At 39.8% G+C, this 20,060-nt stretch overlaps 1 protein-coding gene across 1 annotated transcript in view; it reads left to right on the forward strand.

Annotated features, from left to right (window-relative positions):
- LOC122447235 (ATP-binding cassette sub-family C member 4-like) overlaps positions 1 to 20,060 on the forward strand; it is a 151,847-nt gene that overhangs the window by 68,487 nt on the left and 63,300 nt on the right. Inside the window, exons 14-18 of the mRNA XM_043477771.1 lie at positions 339 to 479; positions 1,308 to 1,345; positions 1,749 to 1,843; positions 10,442 to 10,588; positions 12,653 to 12,732. Coding sequence (XP_043333706.1) covers positions 339 to 479; positions 1,308 to 1,345; positions 1,749 to 1,843; positions 10,442 to 10,588; positions 12,653 to 12,732 — 501 coding nt within the window. The remainder of the gene's footprint in view (positions 1 to 338; positions 480 to 1,307; positions 1,346 to 1,748; positions 1,844 to 10,441; positions 10,589 to 12,652; positions 12,733 to 20,060) is intronic.

A 20,060-nucleotide genomic window follows, 5' to 3' on the forward strand; every position in this document is an offset into this window, starting at 1 on the left:
TACTCAAACTCATGCCCATCGAGTTGGTGATGTCATCCAGCCATCTCATCCTCTGTCATCCCCTTCTCCTTCTGCCCATAACCTTGTACAAATGATACTTTCTTATTTCTAACAGATTCTTAGGAGTGGGATGGCTGGGTCCAAAGATAAATGTACACATGGTTTGGCCAGATATTCCCACGCTCCTCTCCATAGGAGATGGACCATCTTGCACTCCTACTAGTGTATGAGATGTGTCTGTCTCCCTACAGCTTTGTTATGGAGGGCTTTGTTGAACTTCTCATTTTGGGGATTCCTTATTTAAAATTTTGTCTCTCACTGCCATTTTTCCCTCCCAGACTGAGAATATAGAGGTCACACTTCCTCTAGAGGACCGTTTGGAAGGAAAAGTTGGTATTAAGACCTACAACGATTACTTCACAGCCGGTGCTCAATGGTTTATCATCATTTTCCTTATTCTAGTGAATATCACAGCTCAGGTAAATAAGGACATTTATTTTGGTGTGTGCCCTCAGCTTGGTATTTACATATTTATACTGTATTTATGTTATCATTATTTGTAATATGTATGTGAAGATATTTATCTCAAAGAACTGGCTCATGCAGTTGTGGGATCTAGCTGGGTGAATGTGAAATCAGAAAGGCAGGCCTGAAGGCTGGAACTTCAGGCAGGAGCTGACCCTGCTGTCTTGAGGCAGAATTTCTTCTTCCTCCAAGAAGCCTCAGGTTTTGCTCTTAGGGCCTTTGACTGACTGGACGAGGCCACCACAGTGTTGAGTGTGATCTCCTCAAGTTCTGATGATGGATGTGAGCCATATCCACAAAATACCTTTATGGCAACATCTAGACGAGTGTTTGGTTGAATCATTGGACACTGGCCTGCCCAAGCTGACACAGACAGTTGACCATCACAGTACCTGTCAAATGTTTTTTTCTTGGAAAAATCCTAACATTTGTACTATGATTACTGCATTTTGCAGTTCACTTGGGTTTGCTTTGAAATACATTATCTGTGGGGAGCAAAATAAGTGAAGCTTATCGGTATTGTGTACATGATAGAGAACTTCCAGGGAAAAAAGAATACCTTTTAAAGAGTTTAAAATGTAGCATGCTAATAAAGAAAAATGAAAAAAAAAAAAAATGTAGCATGCCCTCCCCTGACCTGTGGTCGTCAGGGTGAGGGGCTTGGCGCAGACCTGAGCTGGAAGGACTGCTTCCTTGTCCTGGAGCCTTCCCCTGCCCCATCCTGTGAGCGGGGGTGGGGCTCAGTGACGTCAGGGTCTGAGTGACTGTGTTTCCTCCTCCAGGTCGCCTATGCCCTGCAGGACTGGTGGCTTGCATTCTGGTGAGTGATTCCTGGTCTGGCCCAAAATGCTGTGAAGGCTACACGAACCTCCCTTTCCCACAGAGTCAGGGGGAGAAGGGAGGGGCTTGTTCAGCTTTCTCTTCTGACCCTCACATAGTTTCCCTGAAGAAAAAGTCAAGTTCCTGCTGGTGGAGAGTGACCCTCCTGTTGTGTTTCCCCATGTCTGATCCTCAGCAGCTTCCTCATAGATGATTTTGAGAACTGAAGGCTGTGATTCAAATTGAATCTTTATAAGGTAGATGGACACAAAGCCCTGTGAACTGGGAGCCATTTTTCTAGCATAAAATACATTTCCCAAATTGAGTTTTTTTTTTTTTTTTTTGTTTGTATTTGAATACATTCTGTCTGAAGCATAATATTTTTTTTCTTCCCTGTTCCACAGGGCGAATTTACAAAGTGCCCTATATTTTGGGGTATATGAAAAAGGAGAGATATTTGTGATGCTTGATCTGAACTGGTATTTAGGAGTCTATTCAGGTAAAGTTGAATTCTCCGGTCTATTATATGAGAGTCTGAGGTGCTTACAAGGAACCTGTGTGAGCATCTAGGGCTTCCAGGCATAATTCAGTAATGTCTCCACAGATTTAAGAGTTTGATTTGCATTTGCTCTGTGAGTTAACTAGAACAATTATTTTTAAAATCTAGAAGAAAGAAGTTGAATGGAGATTCTTGATTTATTGTGCACTGGATTTTGGTAGTTAAACCAGGGTTGCACATTCAGAAAATCAGCCACTGTAAATACATGGTATTGTCTATTCTAATAGGTTGCTTTAGCTAAATCTTATATTGTTATATGGATGGGCAATCGGATTAGAAACAGATACCTACCCTGTGGTTCAGATTGTTCCAATTCTGTCTGAATAAGCTCTGGCTTTTATTGATCTTGCAAGTATGCAAAGTCCCCTTCACCACACTGCTCATGTCTTGGACATCACTAATTACTTGAGAAGCTAAGCAGGGGGAATCCAGTGTCTGGGGATAGATTCCTTCTCTTTCTTACCTTGAGTTCACAGTGTTATCTCATCTCCAGCTGTGTGATTAATTTAACATGTGACTAATATTAACATGACTCACTGTATTCACAAGAGCTTAGAATATATATATAATATTACATAGTGTTTAAAGGATGTCTTCATCTAGAATTTTAAATATCTTTTTATCCATTCATTTGTTGATGGACGTTTAGATTGCTTCCATGTCCTGGCTATTATAAATATTTGCTACTATGAACATTGGGGCATAATAATAAATAATAATAAAATAATTCTAAAATAATTAATTAAATTTTAATTATAAATAAAAAATAATAAAATAATTTTTATCAGATTATAAATGATTGGACTTCCCTGGTGGTTCAGATGGTAAAGAATCTGCCTACAATGCAGGAAACCTGGGTTTGATCCCTGGAGAAGGGAATGGCATCCAACTCCAGTATTCTTGCCTGCGATATCGCATGGACTGAGGAGCCTGATGGGCTCTGGTCCATAGGGTTGCAAAGAGTTGGACATGACTGAAGTGACTTAGCATGCACACATAGATGATTAACAATGTTGTGATAGTTTCAGGTGGACAGCAAAGGCACTCAGCCATACATATATGTGTATTCATTCTCCTCCAAACCCCTTCCCCACCCCCCATCCAGGCTACCACATAACTGAGCAGAGTTCCCTGTGCTATACAGTAGGTTCTTATAGGTTACCCACTTTAAATATAGAAGAGTGTACATGTTGATCCCAAACTCCCTAACTATCTCTCCCCTCTCTTCTTCCCCTGACAACCATAATTTCATTCATTCTCTAAGTCTGTCAGTATGTTTCTGTTACATAAATACATTCATTTGTATAATTTATTTCTAGATTCCACCTATAAGGGATGTTGTACAGTATTTCTCCTTCTGACTTACTTCATTCAGCCTGACAATCTCTAGGCCCACCCATGTTGTGGCAAATGGCATTATTTCATTCTTTTTTAATGGCTGTGTGATAGTCCATTGTATGTATGTACTACTGCTTCTTTGTCCATTCCTGTCGATGGTTATTTAGGTTGCTTTCACATGTTAGCTGTTGTAAACAGTGCTGCAATGAACATTGGGGTGCATATATCCTGGTCTGTGTCCTTTTGGACCATGTTTTCCTCTGGGTACATGTCCAGGAGTGGGGCTCCTGGACTACTAGGGTCATATGGTAGTTCTATTTTTAGTTTGTAAGGAACCTCCATACTGTTCTCCATAGTAGTTATATCAATTTACATTCCCATCAAAAGTGCAATAGAGAGGGTTCCCTTCTCTCTACAGCCTTTCCGGCATTTATTGTAAGATTTTTTGCTGATGGCCATTCTGATTGGTGTGAGCTGATACCTCATGGTAATTTTGATCTGCATTTCTCTAATAATTAGTGATATAGACTATTTTTTTCATGTTGACCATCTGTATGTCTTCTTTGGAGAAATGTCTACTTATGTCTTCCACTCATTTTTAGATTGGATTGTTTATTTTTTTGATATTGAGCTGCATAAGCTGTTTGTATATTTTGAAGGTTAATCCCTTGTCAGTTGCTTAGTTTGCAGTTATTTTCTCCCATTCTGAGGATTGTCTTTTCATCTCATTTATGGTACCTTTATATAATGGACTCAGCTACAAAAAGGAATGAAATTAGCTCATTTGTAGAGACATGGGTGGACCTAGAGTCTGTCATACAGAGTGAAGTAAGTCAGAAAGAAAAACAAAAAATATGCATACATTAACACATATATGTGAAATCTAGAAAAATGGTACAGATGAGCCTATTTGCAAGAATAGAGATGGTGATGTAGAGAATGTATGTGTGGACACATGGGGGAGGTGTAGGAGATGAATGGGGAGGTTAGGATCGACATATATACACTATCATGTGTAAAATAGATAGCTAGTGGGAACTTGCTGGATAGTACAGGGAGCTCAGTTCAGTGCTCTCTGAGGACATAGAGGGGTGGGATTGGTTGAGAGCGGGAGGTCTAGGAGGAGGGGATATATGTACATATTGATGATTTACTTCCTTGTACATAAACTAACACAACATTGTAAAGCAACTATACTCCAGTAATAAATAAATAAATAAAAATATCCCCACAGGAAACACTTGTATAAACTTTCTACAAAGAATGTGTTATATAAAAATCCACTTGTTGAAATTTGGTGTTTTTTTATTAATCAGTTGCTAAGAAATCTAAATACATTAGCTGTTTACCTTCTTAATTGGTGGACTATGGGGGCTTAAAGGAAGAAGGAAAGGATTCTGTTATATATTCATATAGGGTAGTGGGGTAAGGCAAATGCTTGTTGATGGAATTCAGGAATCTGAGCAGGTTTCAGAGTTTAACACTGATGTGTTAGTTGAATGGAAAAAAAGCACTTGAAGCAATATTTATTGGAAAAGTCATCACCCCTTTATTTACCATTGTGAGTTGAAGAGATGTTTGGAGAGCTATTTTCATTTTTATATGCATCAGTTCAGTTCAGATCAGTCACTCAGTCATGTCCGACTCTTCACGACCCCATGGACCTCAGCACACCAGGCTTTCCTGTCCATCACCAACTCCCAGAATTTACTCAAACTCATGTCCACTGAGTCAGTGATGCCATCCAACCATCTCGTCCTCTATTGTCCCCTTCTCCTCCTGCCCTGAATCTTTCCCAGCATCAGGGTCTTTTCAAATGAGTCAGTTCTCTTCCTCAGGTGGCCAAAGTATTGGAGTTTCAGCTTCAACATCAGTCCTTCCAATGAACATTCCGGACTGATTTCCTTTAGGATGGACTGGTTGGATCTCTTTGCAGTCCAAGGGACTCTCAAGAGTCTTCTCCAACATCATAGTTCCAGAGCATCAATTCTTCAGCTCTCAGCTTTCTTTATAGTCCAACTCTCACGTCCATACATGACTACTGGAAAAATCATAGCCTTGACTAGATGGACCTTTGTTGGCAAAGAAATATCTCTGCTTCTTAACATGCTGTCTAGGTTGGTCATAACTTTTCTCCAAGGAGTAAGCATCTTTTAATTTCATGGCTGCAATCACCATCTGCAGTGATTTTGGAGCCCCCAGAAACAAAGTCTGCCACTGTTTCTGCTGTTTCCCCATCTATTTGCCATCACATCCATACATGACTACTGGAAAAATCATAGCCTTGACTAGACGGACCTTTGTTGGCAAAGAAATGTCTCTGCTTCTTAACAGGCTGTCTAGGTTGGTCATAACTTTTCTCCAAGGAGTAAGCATCTTTTAATTTCATGGCTGCAATCACCATCTGCAGTGATTTTGGAGCCCCCAAAAACAAAGTCTGCCACTGTTTCCACTGTTTCCCCATCTATTTGCCATGAAGTGATGGGACCAGATGCCATGATCTTAGTTTTCTGAATGTTGAGTTTTAAGCCAACTTTTTCACTCTCCTCTTTCACTTTTATCAGAGGCCCTGTAGTTCTTCTTCATTTCTGCAATAAGGGTAGTGTCATCTGCATATCTGAGGTTATTGATATTTCTCCAAGTAATCTTTATTCCAGCTTGTACTTCATCCAGCCCAGCGTTTCTCATGATGTACACTGCATATAAGTTAAATAAGCACTATGACAAAATACAGCCTTGACATACTCCTTTCCTATTTGGAACCAGTCTGTTGTTCCATGTCCAGTTCTAACTGTTGCTTCCTGACCTGCATACAGATATCTCAAGAGATATTCCCATCTCTTTCAGAATTTTCTAGAGTTTATTATGATCCACACAGTCAAAGGCTTTAGCATAGTCAATAAAGCAGAAATAGATGTTTTTCTGGAATTCTCTTGCTTTTTCGATGATCCAGCGGATGTTGGCAATTTGATCTCTGGCTCCTCTGCCTTTTCTAAAACCAGCTTGTACATCTGGAAATTCATAGTTCATGTATTGCTGAAGCCTGACTTGTAGAATTTTGACCATTACTTTGCTAGTGTGTGGGATTAGTGCAATTGTGTTGTAGTTTGAGCATTCTTTGGCATTGCCTTTCTTTGGGATTGGAATGAAAACTGACCTTTTCCAGTCCTGTGGCCACTGCTGAGTTTTTCAAATTTGCTGACATATTGAGTGTGGCACTTCACAGCATCATCTTTTAGGATTTGAAAGAGCTCAACTGGAATTCCATCACCTCCACTAGCTTTGTTTGTAGTGATACTTTCTAAGGCCCACTTGACTTCACAATCAGGATGTCTGGCTCTAGGTGAGTGATCACACCATCATGATTACCTGGGTCATGAGATCTTTTTTGTACAGTTCTTCTGTGTATTCTTGCCACCTCTTCTTAATATCTTCTGCATCTGTTAGGTCCATACCATTTCTGTCCTTTATAGAACCCATCTTTGCATGAAATATTCCCTTTGTACCTCTAATTTTCTTGAAGAGAAATCTAGTCTTTCCATTCTATTGTTTTTCTCTATTTCTTTGTAGTGATCACTGAGGAAGGCTTTCTTATCTCTCCTTGCTATTCTTTGGGACTCTGCATTTAAATAAGTGTATCTTTCCTTTTCTCCTTTGCTTTCGGCTTCTCTTCTTTTCACAGCTATTTGTAGGGCCTCCTCAGACAGCCATTTTGCTTTTTTGCATTTCTTTTTCTTGGGGAGGTCTTGCTCTCTGTCACCCGTACAATGTCACGAACCTCTCTCCATAGTTCATGAGACACTCTATCAGATCTTAAATCTTTTTCTCACTTCCACTGTATAATTGTAAGGGATTTGATTTAGGTCATACCTGAATGGTCTAGTGGTTTTCCCTACTTTCTTCAATTTAAATCTGAATTTGGCAATAAGGAGTTCATGATCTGAGCCACAGTCAGCTCCCGGTCTTGTTTTTGCTGACTGCATAGAGCTTCTCCATCTTTGGCTGCAAAGAAAATAATAAATCTGAGTTTTGTGTTGACCATCTGGAGATGTCCATGTGTAGAGTCTTCTCTTGTGTTTTTGGAAGAAGGTGTTTGCTATGACCAGTGCATTCTCTTGGCAGAACTCTATGAGCCTTTGCCCTGCTTCATTCTGTAATTCAAGGCCAAATTTGCCCTGCTTCATTCTGTAATTCAAGGCCAAATTTGCTTTTTACTCTGGGTGTTTCTTGACCTCCTACTTTTGCATTCCAGTCCCCTATAATGAAAAGGACGTCTTTTTTGGGTGTTAATTCTAGAAGATCCTGTAGGTCTTCATGGAATCGTTCAACTTCAGCCTCTTCAGCATTACTGGTCAGGGCATAGACTTGGATTACCGTGATATTGAATGGTTTGCCTTGGAAACGAACAGAGATCATTCTGTCATTTTTGAGATTGCATCCAAATACTGCATTTTGAACTCTTTTGTTGAATATGATGGCTACTCCATTTCTTCTAATGGATTCCTGACCACAGTAGTAGATATAATGTTCTTCTGAGTTAAATTCACCCATCCCAGCCTATTTTAGTTCTCTGATTCCTAAAATGTCGACATTCACTCTTGCCATCTCCTGTTTGATCACTTCCAATTTGCCTTGATTCATGGAGCTAACATTCCAGGTTCCTTTGCAGTATTGCTCTTTACAGAATCAGACCTTGCTTCCATCACCAGTCACATCACAACTGGGTGTTGTTTTTGCTTTGGCTCCATCTCTTCATTCTTTCTGGAGTTATTTCTCTGCTGTTCTATAGCAGCATATTAGGCACCTACCAACCTGGGGAGTTCATCTTTCAGTGTCCTATCTTTTTGCCTTTTTATACTGTTCATGGGGTTCTCAAGGCTGGAATACTGAAGTGGTTTGCCATTCCCTTCTCCAGTGGACCACATTTTGTTAGAACTCTCCATCGTGAACCATCTGTCTTAGGTGCTCCTACACGGCATGGCTCATAGTTTCATTGAATTAGACAAGACTATGGTTCATGTGATTAGATTGGTTAGTTTTTTGTGATTGTGGTTTTCAGTCTATCTGCCCTCTGATGGAGAAGGATAAGAAGCTTATGGAAGCTTCCTGATGGGAGAAACTGACTGAGGGGCATACTGGGACTTGTTCTGATGGGTGGGGCCATGCTCAGTAAATCTTTAATCCAATTTTCTGTTGATGGTTGGAGCTGTATTCCCCCCTTGCTGCTTACCTTGGCCCAAACTATAGTGGGGGTAATGAAGATAATGGTGACTTCCCTCAAAAGATCCCAGGCATGTCCTGCTACAGACCATGCCCCCAACCCTGCTGCAGGCCACCACTGACCCACACCTTCACCAGAGACTCCTGGACACCCACAGGCAAGTCTCCTGTGGGGTCACTGGTCCTTCCTCCCTGGTCCTGGTGCACAAGTTTCTGTTGTGTCTTCCAAGAGTTTATTTCCCAGTCCTGCGTAAGTTCTGGCAGCTCTATGGTGGGGTTAATGGCGACCTATTCCAAGAGGACTTATGTCATACCCACACCCAAAGCCTCTGTCCCCGCAACAAACCACTGCTGACCCATACCTCCACAGGAGACGCTCAAACACAGTTCTGTCTCAGTCTCTGTGGGGACCTGGGTCCTGGTGCTCACAAGGTTCGTTTGACCCTCTGAGCGTCTGAGACCCTCTGAGATACGTGGGGTATCTCCTCATGGCTGCTCCTCCTGACCTTGGATGTGGTTTTATATGCATACTGATGCTCATTTATCATTGATAAAAAAATTTAAATGAATATATTTATTTATAAATGCTTTGTGTTTCCTTAAAACACTTAGTGAGAGGTTAGTTGCTTGTTTAGATTATCTATAAATTATTATTTAGGTTATAATTATCTCTTGTCAAAATACAATGGTTTCTTGCTATTTCTTGAATAGCAATGGTTTGCAAACTGTTAGTTGCAAACAATTGTCTGTTTGCAACTTAATATGGTCCTTCCGTACTCTCTAAAACTACTTGGATTTAGAAATTGCTATGTTATTTTTAAATTTATTTTATTTTTACTAATTTTCACTGGAGTATAGTTGCTTTACAATGTCATGTGGGATTTTGCTGTACAACAAAGTGCCATCAGTCATACATACAGTACACATGTATCCCCATTTTTTTAAATTTCTTTCTCATTTAGGTCACCACTGAGTAGAATTTCCTGTGATATAAAAGTAGGTTCTCAAGTAGCTACTTTACATAGAAGGAAATTTTCATGTAAATTTACTGTTTACAAGGAAATGCTAAGTCATTTCTCCTGTTCCTCTTCCTTCTCACGCTGATATCTAAAACTGAGGTATGCTTTGATTATGGAATATGTAACTAGTTGGATTTGAAATGTGGCAAAGGGAAGAAGATCAACTTTTTCATAATTATCTTTCTTTTTGTTTTTAAAAAGTGTTTAAACAACTAAAGTTTTTTTGGTTTTTTTTTAAGTTTTATTTGTTTTTGGCTATGCTGGGTCTTCATTGCTGTGCGGACTTTCTCTAGTTGCCAAACGCAGAATCTACTGTCTAATTGCGATGTGCAGGTTTCTCATTGCATGGCTTCTCTTGTTTCAGAGCACGGGCTCTAGGGTGTGTGGACTTTTGTAGTTGTAGTCAGTGGGCTTTAGAAGTTGTGGTTCCTGAGCTCTAGAGCACAAGCTCAATAGTTATGGAGCACAGGCTAAGCTGCTCTGAGATATGTGGGATTCACCTGGGTCAGGGATCAAACTCATGTCTGCTACATTGGCAGATGGACTCTCCAAAACTAAACCACCAAGGAAGCCCTGTAATTATCTTTCTTGTGAGTTTTTATTAGAACTTGTAAGTGAATTAGGAAAGCCTAGAATGAAACTGTAATTTATGTAAGACTTTCCCCGCCACCCCCCGTGTTGTTTCTATTTAGTGAGAGGAAAATAGTGATTTTTATATTCTTCTTTATAAATGTATTTTGTGACAGCATCAAGTTCTTATACAGCCCATTTCATATGAATATTTACATATATATATATTTATGTATATATACATTTATTCTATAGTCTACATGTAGAAATTTTTATATAAATCTTAATTATAATATAAAATACACAATATGTTTATAAACTGTCTGCCATGCTTTAACATCATTGAGGATAAGGCAAAAATCTTGTGCTGAGTGATGTTTCTTTATTTCAGGTTTAACTTTTTCTACCATCCTTTTTGGCATCACAAGGTCTCTGTTGATATTCTACGTCCTTGTTAACGCTTCACAAACTTTACATAACAAAATTTTGCAGTCTGTTTTGAGAGCTCCAGTATTGTTCTTCTATAGAAATCCAATAGGTAAGTCAGACACCAAGTTTCTCAGTGAATATGTCTTGTTAACACATTTAGTTCCTGATTACATTTGATATTTGAAAATGGAAGAGATGCTTAGAAGAAAATCACCATTCATTTTCTATGAAAAGCTTCACTGATATTTTTTCCTACCAGAGAAAATCTGAATAGGAGTATGTAACCTTTTATTCCAATTTATGTGTGTCTGTAAAGATAAATGAATATTTACTTTGCAGGATGATTTTGAATCCATTTGTAAGACATATGAAGCACCCAACATATGATGCAAATGTGTCAAAATATTTTTGACTAGTTGTTGAAATGTTCCTGTGTTAATAATGTTAAGCTAACTAGGAAGGACTTCCTTCCAGGAACATCTCTATAGGAGACAGGCTGTGTGTTTCCCTTTTTCATTGCTCATCCATTTCTGGGATCACAGAAGTCTGACATGTGCTCATATTTTGAGGTTTACCTAAATGGTAATGAAAAATTGATTAAAACACAAGATCAGTTAAATGTATACATTGTCTTCAATAAAATCAACTAGTTTTATAATGGACTTTTGGTTACATTTAAGAGGTCTTGTGGTACACAGCAGATGGATCTTCACCTGCTAAGTAAGAGTGTCCCTGGTGGTTTCCCAGTGGTTGCTTCCTCTACTTTGAGGCCTTTGACCTGTGTTGCTTCAGAAGACAGCCTCCTGACCTGGGTTTCTGTGAAGAGTTAGTTCATTAGTGAATATGCCCACTCTGTTCAGTTGGTTACACTTGTGCTGAGGCCCAGGATGGCTTTGTTTCACAGGTGATGATTGACAGGACCTGTCAAGGCAGGGATATGACTGGAGGGAGGACAAGAGTAGCCTCAGCCTGGTCATCAACTAATCATGTGACTGAGGCCAAAGCAGGTAGATTCTACTGAACAGGCAAATCTCCAGGCAGGGTGTTGTCATGGTCTTAAGTGTGGACTCTGGAACCAGCAGGCTGGGTTCAGTCCTGTTGCTAGTTACTAATATTAATAGTTATAGTTATGTTAATACTTATGTGCTAGTTATTTAATTTCTCTGTGTCTTGATTTTCTTACCTGTAAAATGAGGATATGGTTCACACACTTACCAATATCTTGGTATTGAGGGCATTAAGCAGGTTAATAATTCACAGCACCTAGCACAGAGTCAGTATCCAATGAACCTCAGTGAAGATGACCACATGGTGTCTGGGAACTTCTCGCCTGTGAAATGTGAATGACTGCTGCCCTTCCTGTTTCACAAGGCTGTTGTGAGGATTAAATAAGACTGTTTAGGGCAGCATCTTGTGTAGATTTATTCAGTGCATGTTGTTTAGTCCAGGCAGTAAGCAGAGCACAGGATGGTAAACTGCAGAGGCCCACACAGACCTCATCTTATCATGAAGCCAGAGTGAGGAAGGGATTGGAGGAGTCCGTGCTCTTATGGCTGTGAAGTTGCTCCACTTTGCCTGTTAATGTGAAAACTATAGTCTAAAGTTGGGAGGATTAAGTGGGACTGAATTTCTGTTCTCACAGCCTCTGAGTGTTCATGACCACAGTTAACCAGGCTCTTTATATTCAAGACCTGTAGGCTTCTCCAGATGCTGACTTACTTATTATTCAAGGATTTGGGATCAAGTTTAAACCCTCAAGGCCACTAATCTTAGAGCAGTCAGCATACTAATACTTATCTTGTGTCCCCCTCCTGTATCTCTTAGCTTGATTTCATTCCTTCAAGAAAATAGAAATAAGTACTGCAAAGATAGACCTGCTTTGCCCAAAAGGCTTAGGGGCTGTATTTTAGTCTTTTAGTGGTGTATTAAATTGAACTCTTTCCTATCTTTTATTTTCAAAAGTAGAATTTGTAATGTCCCCTGCATTGGCAAGAAGATTCTTATCCATTATATCACCAGGGAAATCCCTAAGTACCTGTGCTTTAAAAATATTGTAGGACAATAAAAGAGTATGAAATTTAAAAAAATATATTGTTTTGAGTTGTTCATGAATTGTTTCTCTTAAGGCTCCTATCTGAGGAAATGAGTATTTTCTTGTATCCTGTTCTTACAGGAAGGATTTTAAATCTCTTCTTGAAAGACATTGGGCATATGGATGACTTACTGCCCCTGATATTTCAAGATTTCATCCAGGTAACGTACCAGTCCTCCCAGAGTTCTCACACGGAAGAGCAGAGTGCCCGTTTTTCAAGGCCTTCTCACAGGGACTGAGGGTGGGCTTTCAGCCTGGTGATGTGTCTGTTATCTTCAGTAAAGGTTATACTTGTGAGAGAAGGGTGTAGTTGTGATTGGGAGGCTGAGCTAACATGAGGAACACCTGGGGCAGGAGTGGCTCCACAGTCATGTCAAGGCTGGTCTGAAGCAGCAGCATGCTGGGTGAGTGGTTCTCCCCCTGCTTTCCAGGTGTCTGGTGTGGATTCCCTTACTCTGAGCACATTTCATAATATAGAAAAAAATCACCTCTCATGGAAAGATACACTAGATGAACTAAATAATGCATCGTATCAGACTTCCCAGGTGTCTCAGTGTTAAAGAATTCACTTGCCAATGCAGGAGACACAAGAGTTCAGTCCTTGGGTCAGGAAGATCCCCTGGAGAAGGAAATGGCAAGCCACTCCAGTATTCTTGCCTGAAAGATTCCATGGACAGAGGAGCTTGGCGGGTTATAATCCGTGGGGTTGCAAAGAGTCAGACATGCACAGTGCATTGTATTACCACAGAGGACACAATGCATTGTATTACCACAGAGGACAAATATTTATTGCACTATTTTATTTGGATAAAGCCAGTTGTGGTTACTTACAAAGAAAAGATTGTTAAAAATAAGGTGAAAATAATACTTTAACAAGGACAATGTTGTTATTGTTTAGTTACTAAGTTGTGTCTGACTCTTTTGTGACCCCATGGATATAGCCTGTCAGGTTCCTCTGTCCATGGGATTTATTTTTTTTTTATTAGTTGGAGGCTAATTACTTCACAACATTGCAGTGGGTTTTGTCATACATTGACATGAATCAGCCATGGAGTTACATGTATTCCCCAGGTAAGAATACTTGAGTGGGTTGCGATTACCTTGTCCAAGGGATCTTTCTGACCCAGGGATCAAACCTGTGTCTCCTACATAGGCAGGCAGATCCTTTACCACTGAGTCACCTGGGAAGTCCAACAAGGGCAATAGAGAGCAGTTATTAAAGATACAAAGCCTTTAAGCCAGTAATTTGATTCCAGGATCAAAGTCATTTAAGAAAACATCTTTTGTTTTATAGGCAGTTTTTCTTTTCACAGGTTGATTGCTCTGTCTTAAGGTGTCTTAAAAAAAAGAGAGAGAGAGAGAAAGACCTACAGGAATACCTTCTATCCGGCTTCTCTTATGTCTGTGAACTTGAAGTTCTAAAGAATGATGTAGGGTCATTTCTGCTCTCATCTCCTCATTCAGTATCATTTCTCAAGTGTTTTTTTTCTGTTATTTAATTCTGTCTACTTTTCAGTTATTTAGTCTGTGGGGAATTTTCTTTTTCAAGTGTTAATTTTGGAAATGAAATGCACTGTCAAAAGCTGCACACAGAAATGCAGCAGAGATCTGACTGCAGACAAGTGTCGACTGTGGGCATGGCTTCAACTGTTACCAAAGTAAACTACGCTGAGACTTAGAGGCAGAGGACTTTTACTGCAAAGATGTCTGATTTTTTTTTTCTTTTCTGCAAACTTATTTTATAAATGTGCCCTTCTGGGTTTAACTACATAAGTTATCCCCAGAAATGATTTTTCCCTGAAAACAGTGTCACATTTTAACAGTGATTGTGAATTACTTTGAAAAGATTTTGTGAAAGGTTCTGTTTCTTTGCTATGGCAAGGTAGGCCAAGCTTGGGTTTCTGACATGTGCTTACTAAGTAAACACATGTCACCTATTTTTGCATGACATATAGAGGGACAGGGATAGATGCTATCTTTTTTTATTAGGAAATATTCTCATTAAAGAGGAGAGAAAATTCTAGTCTTGCTGATTTCCAATCCCAGCTCTGCCACTTGTAGTTCAATTATCTTGAAGTTGAAGGTGGAGGTGTCCTATAGGTCACTGGAAGTAAGAGTTTGGTATCTGAGGGAGAGACCTGGGATGAGCATGGAGCCTGTGTACCCTTCACTGAGTAGATAGTAGCTGAATCTGTGAAGATGACAAGATTGCCCAGAGAGAGGGAAGCATTTTTAGGGGCCAATATAAGAAGGCATGATATTCAGAGAGAAAGTAGAGAGAGAAGGGTAGGAGAGGAGACACACAGTGAACAGCAAGGGAGAAAGAAGGAAGTAGGCTGGGGAATCAAGGAAGGACAGATCTGCTCAGTGCAAATGAGAAGGTGAGTCTGTGAAAACTAGTTGGTTGATTTGAAATAAGGACATGTTGATGACTTGAGAAGCAGGTTTCAGATGTGAGGAGGTGAGAGTGTAAAGGGCTGAGAATCCAGGAGGTGTGAAGGGAGTTGAGGTGAAGACAGGCTGCTCCTGGAAGGAGTTTGAATAAAGCAGGAGAGAGGGCCATCTGGAATATAGGGTTGAGGAGGTATTGCTGGTTGTTGGGGTGTATAGTTTGTGTATGTGTGAGGTGGTGGGTGGTATTTCTCTCTCTCCCTCCTTCCCTTCAACAAACAGTGATTAGAGTTGAGGTCCTGAAGAACATGGGTGAGCTAGACCCCTCCCCTCATGGGTGGTCTCCTTCAGCCTCCCTTCAGGAGGGAGACATCCAGAGATTCACCCCTTGCTGCCTTTGGAATCCTAATTGTGGGAGCTCTGTGGAGGAAGTCCTGGAAGGCAAACTGGATGTGGGGGCTGGAGGTGGCTAGGGAGCCTGGTCCAGGAGGTGGGCAGAGCTTCTAGGAGGTGACCTTTGGTCCTGGATGAAAACAAAAGGCTTCTGTGGATGGTGGGGCTGAAGGTGCTGGTGGAAGCAGAGTTCCTATGTGGGAACCTATCTTTCTTTCCCTTCACCAACTGAGAGGGCTGGAAGGCGGTTGTTCAATTTTATTTTAAAGGATGTAGTTTGAATAAAATACTTAGGAGTATATCTACCTAAAGAAACAAAAGACCTATACATAGAAAACTATAAAACACTGATGAAAGAAATCAAAGAGGACACAAACAGATGGAGAAACATACCGTGTTCATGGATTGGAAGAATCAATATTGTCAAAATGGCTATTCTACCCAAAGCAATCTATAGATTCAATGCAATCCCTATCAAGCTACCAACGGTATTTTTCACAGAACTAGACCAAAGAATTTCACAATTTGTATGGAAATACAAAAAACCTCGAATAGCCAAAGTAATCTTGAGAAAGAAGAATGGAACTGGAGGAATCAACCTGCCTGACTTCAGACTCTACTACAAAGCCACAGTCATCAAGACAGTATGGTACTGGCACAAAGACAGAAATATAGATCAATGGAACAGAATAGAAAGCCCAGAGATAAATCCACGAACCTATGGACACCTTATCTTTGACAAAGGAGGCAAGGATATAAATGGAAAAAAGACAACCTCTTTAACAAGTGGTGCTGGGAAAACTGGTCAACCACTTGTAAAAGAATGAAACTAGAACACTTTCTAACACCATACACAAAAATAAACTCAAAATGGATTAAAGATCTAAATGTAAGACCAGAAACTATAAAACTCCTAGAGGAGAACATAGGCAAAACACTCTCCGACATAAATCACAGCAAGATCCTCTATGACCCACCTCCCAGAATATTGGAAATAAAAGCAAAACTAAACAAATGGGACCTAATGAAACTTAAAAGCTTTTGCACTACAAAGGAAACTATAAGTAAGGTGAAAAGACAGCCCTCAGATTGGGAGAAAATAATAGCAAATGAAGAACAGACAAAGGATTAATCTCAAAAATATACAAGCAACTCCTGCAGCTCAATTCCAGAAAAATAAATGACCCAATCAAAAAATGGGCCAAAGAACTAAACAGACATTTCTCCAAAGAAGACATACAGATGGCTAACAAACACATGAAAAGATGCTCAACATCACTCATTATCAGAGAAATGCAAATCAAAACCACAATGAGGTACCATTACACGCCAGTCAGGATGGCTGCTATCCAAAAGTCTACAAGCAATAAATGCTGGAGAGGGTGTGGAGAAAAGGGAACCCTCTTACACTGTTGGTGGGAATGCAAACTAGTACAGCCACTATGGAAAACAGTGTGGAGATTCCTTAAAAAACTGGAAATAGAACTGCCATATGACCCAGCAATCCCACTTCTGGGCATACACACTGAGGAAACCAGATCTGAAAGAGACACGTGCACCCCAATGTTCATCGCAGCACTGTTTATAATAGCCAGGACATGGAAGCAACCTAGATGCCCATCAGCAGATGAATGGATAAGGAAGCTGTGGTACATATACACCATGGAATATTACTCAGCCGTCAAAAAGAATTCATTTGAACCAGTCCTAATGAGATGGATGAAACTGGAGCCCCTTATACAGAGTGAAGTAAGCCAGAAAGATAAAGAACATTACAGCATACTAACACATATATATGGAATTTAGAAAGATCGTAACGATAACCCTATATGCAAAACAGAAAAAGAGACACAGAAATACAGAACAGACTTTTGAACTCTGTGGGAGAAGGTGAGGGTGGGATGTTTCAAAAGAACAGCATGTATACTATCTATGGTGAAACAGATCACCAGCCCAGATGGGATGCATGAGACAAGTGCTCGGGCCTGGTACACTGGGAAGACCCAGAGGAATCGGGTGGAGAGGGAGGTGGGAGGGGGGATCGGGATGGGGAGTAAGTGTAAATCTATGGCTGATTCATATCAATGTATGACAAAACCCACTGAAATGTTGTGAAGTAATTAGCCTCCAACTAATAAAAAAATTAAAAAAAAAAAAAATAAAGGATGTAGTTTGTGCCAAGTGTTTTCCACCCATTTTTTATGATTCTACTTATCCTTGGTGTATTTGATAAACCTTGGAAGATTCTTGATCATTTTTATTTTTGTTACTTCTAAAGTGTTTATTTCATATACTTTTCCTCATTTAATTCTTTCTCATTCCCTTAAATGATATCTCAGATATTTTATTTAATAGTTTGTAATAATGATGCCAAGTGTGGCTAAGGGAAACCCTGGGTTCTGAGTAGTGGTCCACACTGCAGGACAGTCCATCCACTCAAACGATGTCACTCAGAGACCACATCCCATGTGCACCATCCTGTACACTGACTCTTACAGCTACCTGTTGTTAGTTGCCTGTACAGTCAGTATAGTTGTTGGGCAAATTGGAGCTGTTTACCATTTCAAAAAGGATGAAGGAAAAGCAGCATAAAAAATCAATTTATGTCATGTGATTCACCTGATAATCATTTATGATGGCAACAGCTTTAAAGTGCAGTGGGGGGCCCTGCAGTCTCCCTTTCCAAGCTTGAATCCCAACTCTCCTTCCTGTCTCTGCCCCACAAAGCCAGTCTCCTCTCAGTAACATAGAGAAAATACTACCAACTCCATAAATGTTGTAGGAAGACAAAATGAAGTTGTTTTAATATTATTCTTTTCATAACATCTAAATGCATGTTGAACACTAAGTAATGGGTAGTTGTTTTTAAAACACCATATGTATTTTTAAGTGAGAAAAGTTGTCTGATGACACTGGCATTATGTTGCATTAAACTTACTGTCAGACACAGTTTCCAGGACCATAAGTATCATCTCATGAGTTTGTATCACAGAGATTCTAGGCTTGTAATTCTTGAAGATCTTAAGGGAAACTTTCTTATGTAGACTCACAGAATAAAAATCAGTTGTTTTCAAAACTGACCATTGGGCACTAAATATTTCAAATTAACATAATTTTCATACAATTTTCTAAAGACCCAAATAACATTGAGTAAGGAGTCTGAATTATGCTCTGTTTTTGTCATTGAAATCATCACCTCCAAGAAATCTTCCTACAAATAAAACAAGTGAAAATGAAGGTAAGATGTGGAAGTTAAATTTAGGCATTTTAATTATCCTTCAATAAAAATAAATAAATTTAAAATACCGAAAATATCACTTATTAGATTTCAAAACAAAAAAAGGGACTTCTCTGAGCATCAGAAGTTGCATACAGCTTCCCTTAGCAAAATGCTTTAATTTATTGAGAAAAACTGAATTGCAAAACCTTTCTTCCTCACACACACCTCATTCAGGAAGAGAAAACAACAACAACAAAAAAAAACAAACAAAGCAACAGCTTGGCTGAGCTTAAATAACTGAAACTTCATGTCCTTTCCCCCTTCATGGATCACAGCCTTGTCCTGGTGAAGGGGCTTGTGTAACTCAATGAAGCTATGAGCCATGCCATTCAGGGCCACCCAAGATGGACAGGTCATAGTGGAGAGTCCTGACAAAACATGGTCAACTGGAGGAGAAAATGATAAACCACTCCAGTATTCTTGCTGTGAGAGCCCTGTGAACAGTATGAAAAGGCAAAAATTTATGACACTGGAAGATGAGCCCTCTGAGTTGGAAGGTATCCAATATGCTACTGGGGAAGAGCAGAGGGCAATTGCTAACAGCTCCAGAAAGAATGAAGCAGCTGGGCCGATGTGGAAATGACACTCAGTTGTGGATGTGCCTGTTGGTAAAAGTAAAGTCCAGTGCTGTAAAGAATGATATTGCATAGGGACCTGGAATGTGAGGTCCATGAATCAATGTAAATTGAATGTGGTCAAGCAGGAGATGACAGGAGTGAATATTGGCATCTTAGGAATCAGTGAACTAAAATGGACAGGAATGGGCGAATTTAATTCAGATGACTATTTCTGTGGGCAAGAATCCCTTAGAAGAAATGGAGAAGCTCTCATAGTTAACAAAAGAGTCTGAAATGCAGTCCTTGGGTACAAACTCAAAAACGAGAATGATCTCAGTTCTCTTCCAAGGCAAACCATTCAACATCACAGTAATACAAATCTCTGCCCCAACTACTAATACCAAAGAAGCTGAAGTTGACTGGTTCTGTGAAGACCTACAATACCTGCTAGATCTAATACCAAAAAAAGATGTGCTTTTCATCATAAGGAACTGTAATGCAAAAGTAGGAAATCAAGAGATACCTGGAATAACAGGCAAGTTTGGTCTTTGGAGTACAAAATGAAGCAGGGCAAAGGCTAACAGAGTTTTGTCAAGAGGACACATTGGTCAAAGCAAACACCCTCTTCCAGTAACACGAGGGACAATTCTACACAAGGACATCACCAAATGATCAACACCAAAATCAGATTGATTATGTCCTTTTCAGCTGAAAATGGAGAAGCTCTATACAGTCAGCAAAAACAAGACCTGGAGCTGACTGTGGCTCTGATTATCAACTCCTTATTGCAAAATTCAGGCTTAAATCAAGAGAGTAGGGAAAACCACTAGGCCATTCAGGTTTGACCTAAATCAAATCTCTTATGGTT

Source organism: Cervus canadensis, chromosome 9 (assembly GCF_019320065.1).
Source record: "Cervus canadensis isolate Bull #8, Minnesota chromosome 9, ASM1932006v1, whole genome shotgun sequence".
NCBI classification, from domain to species: Eukaryota; Metazoa; Chordata; class Mammalia; order Artiodactyla; family Cervidae; genus Cervus; species Cervus canadensis.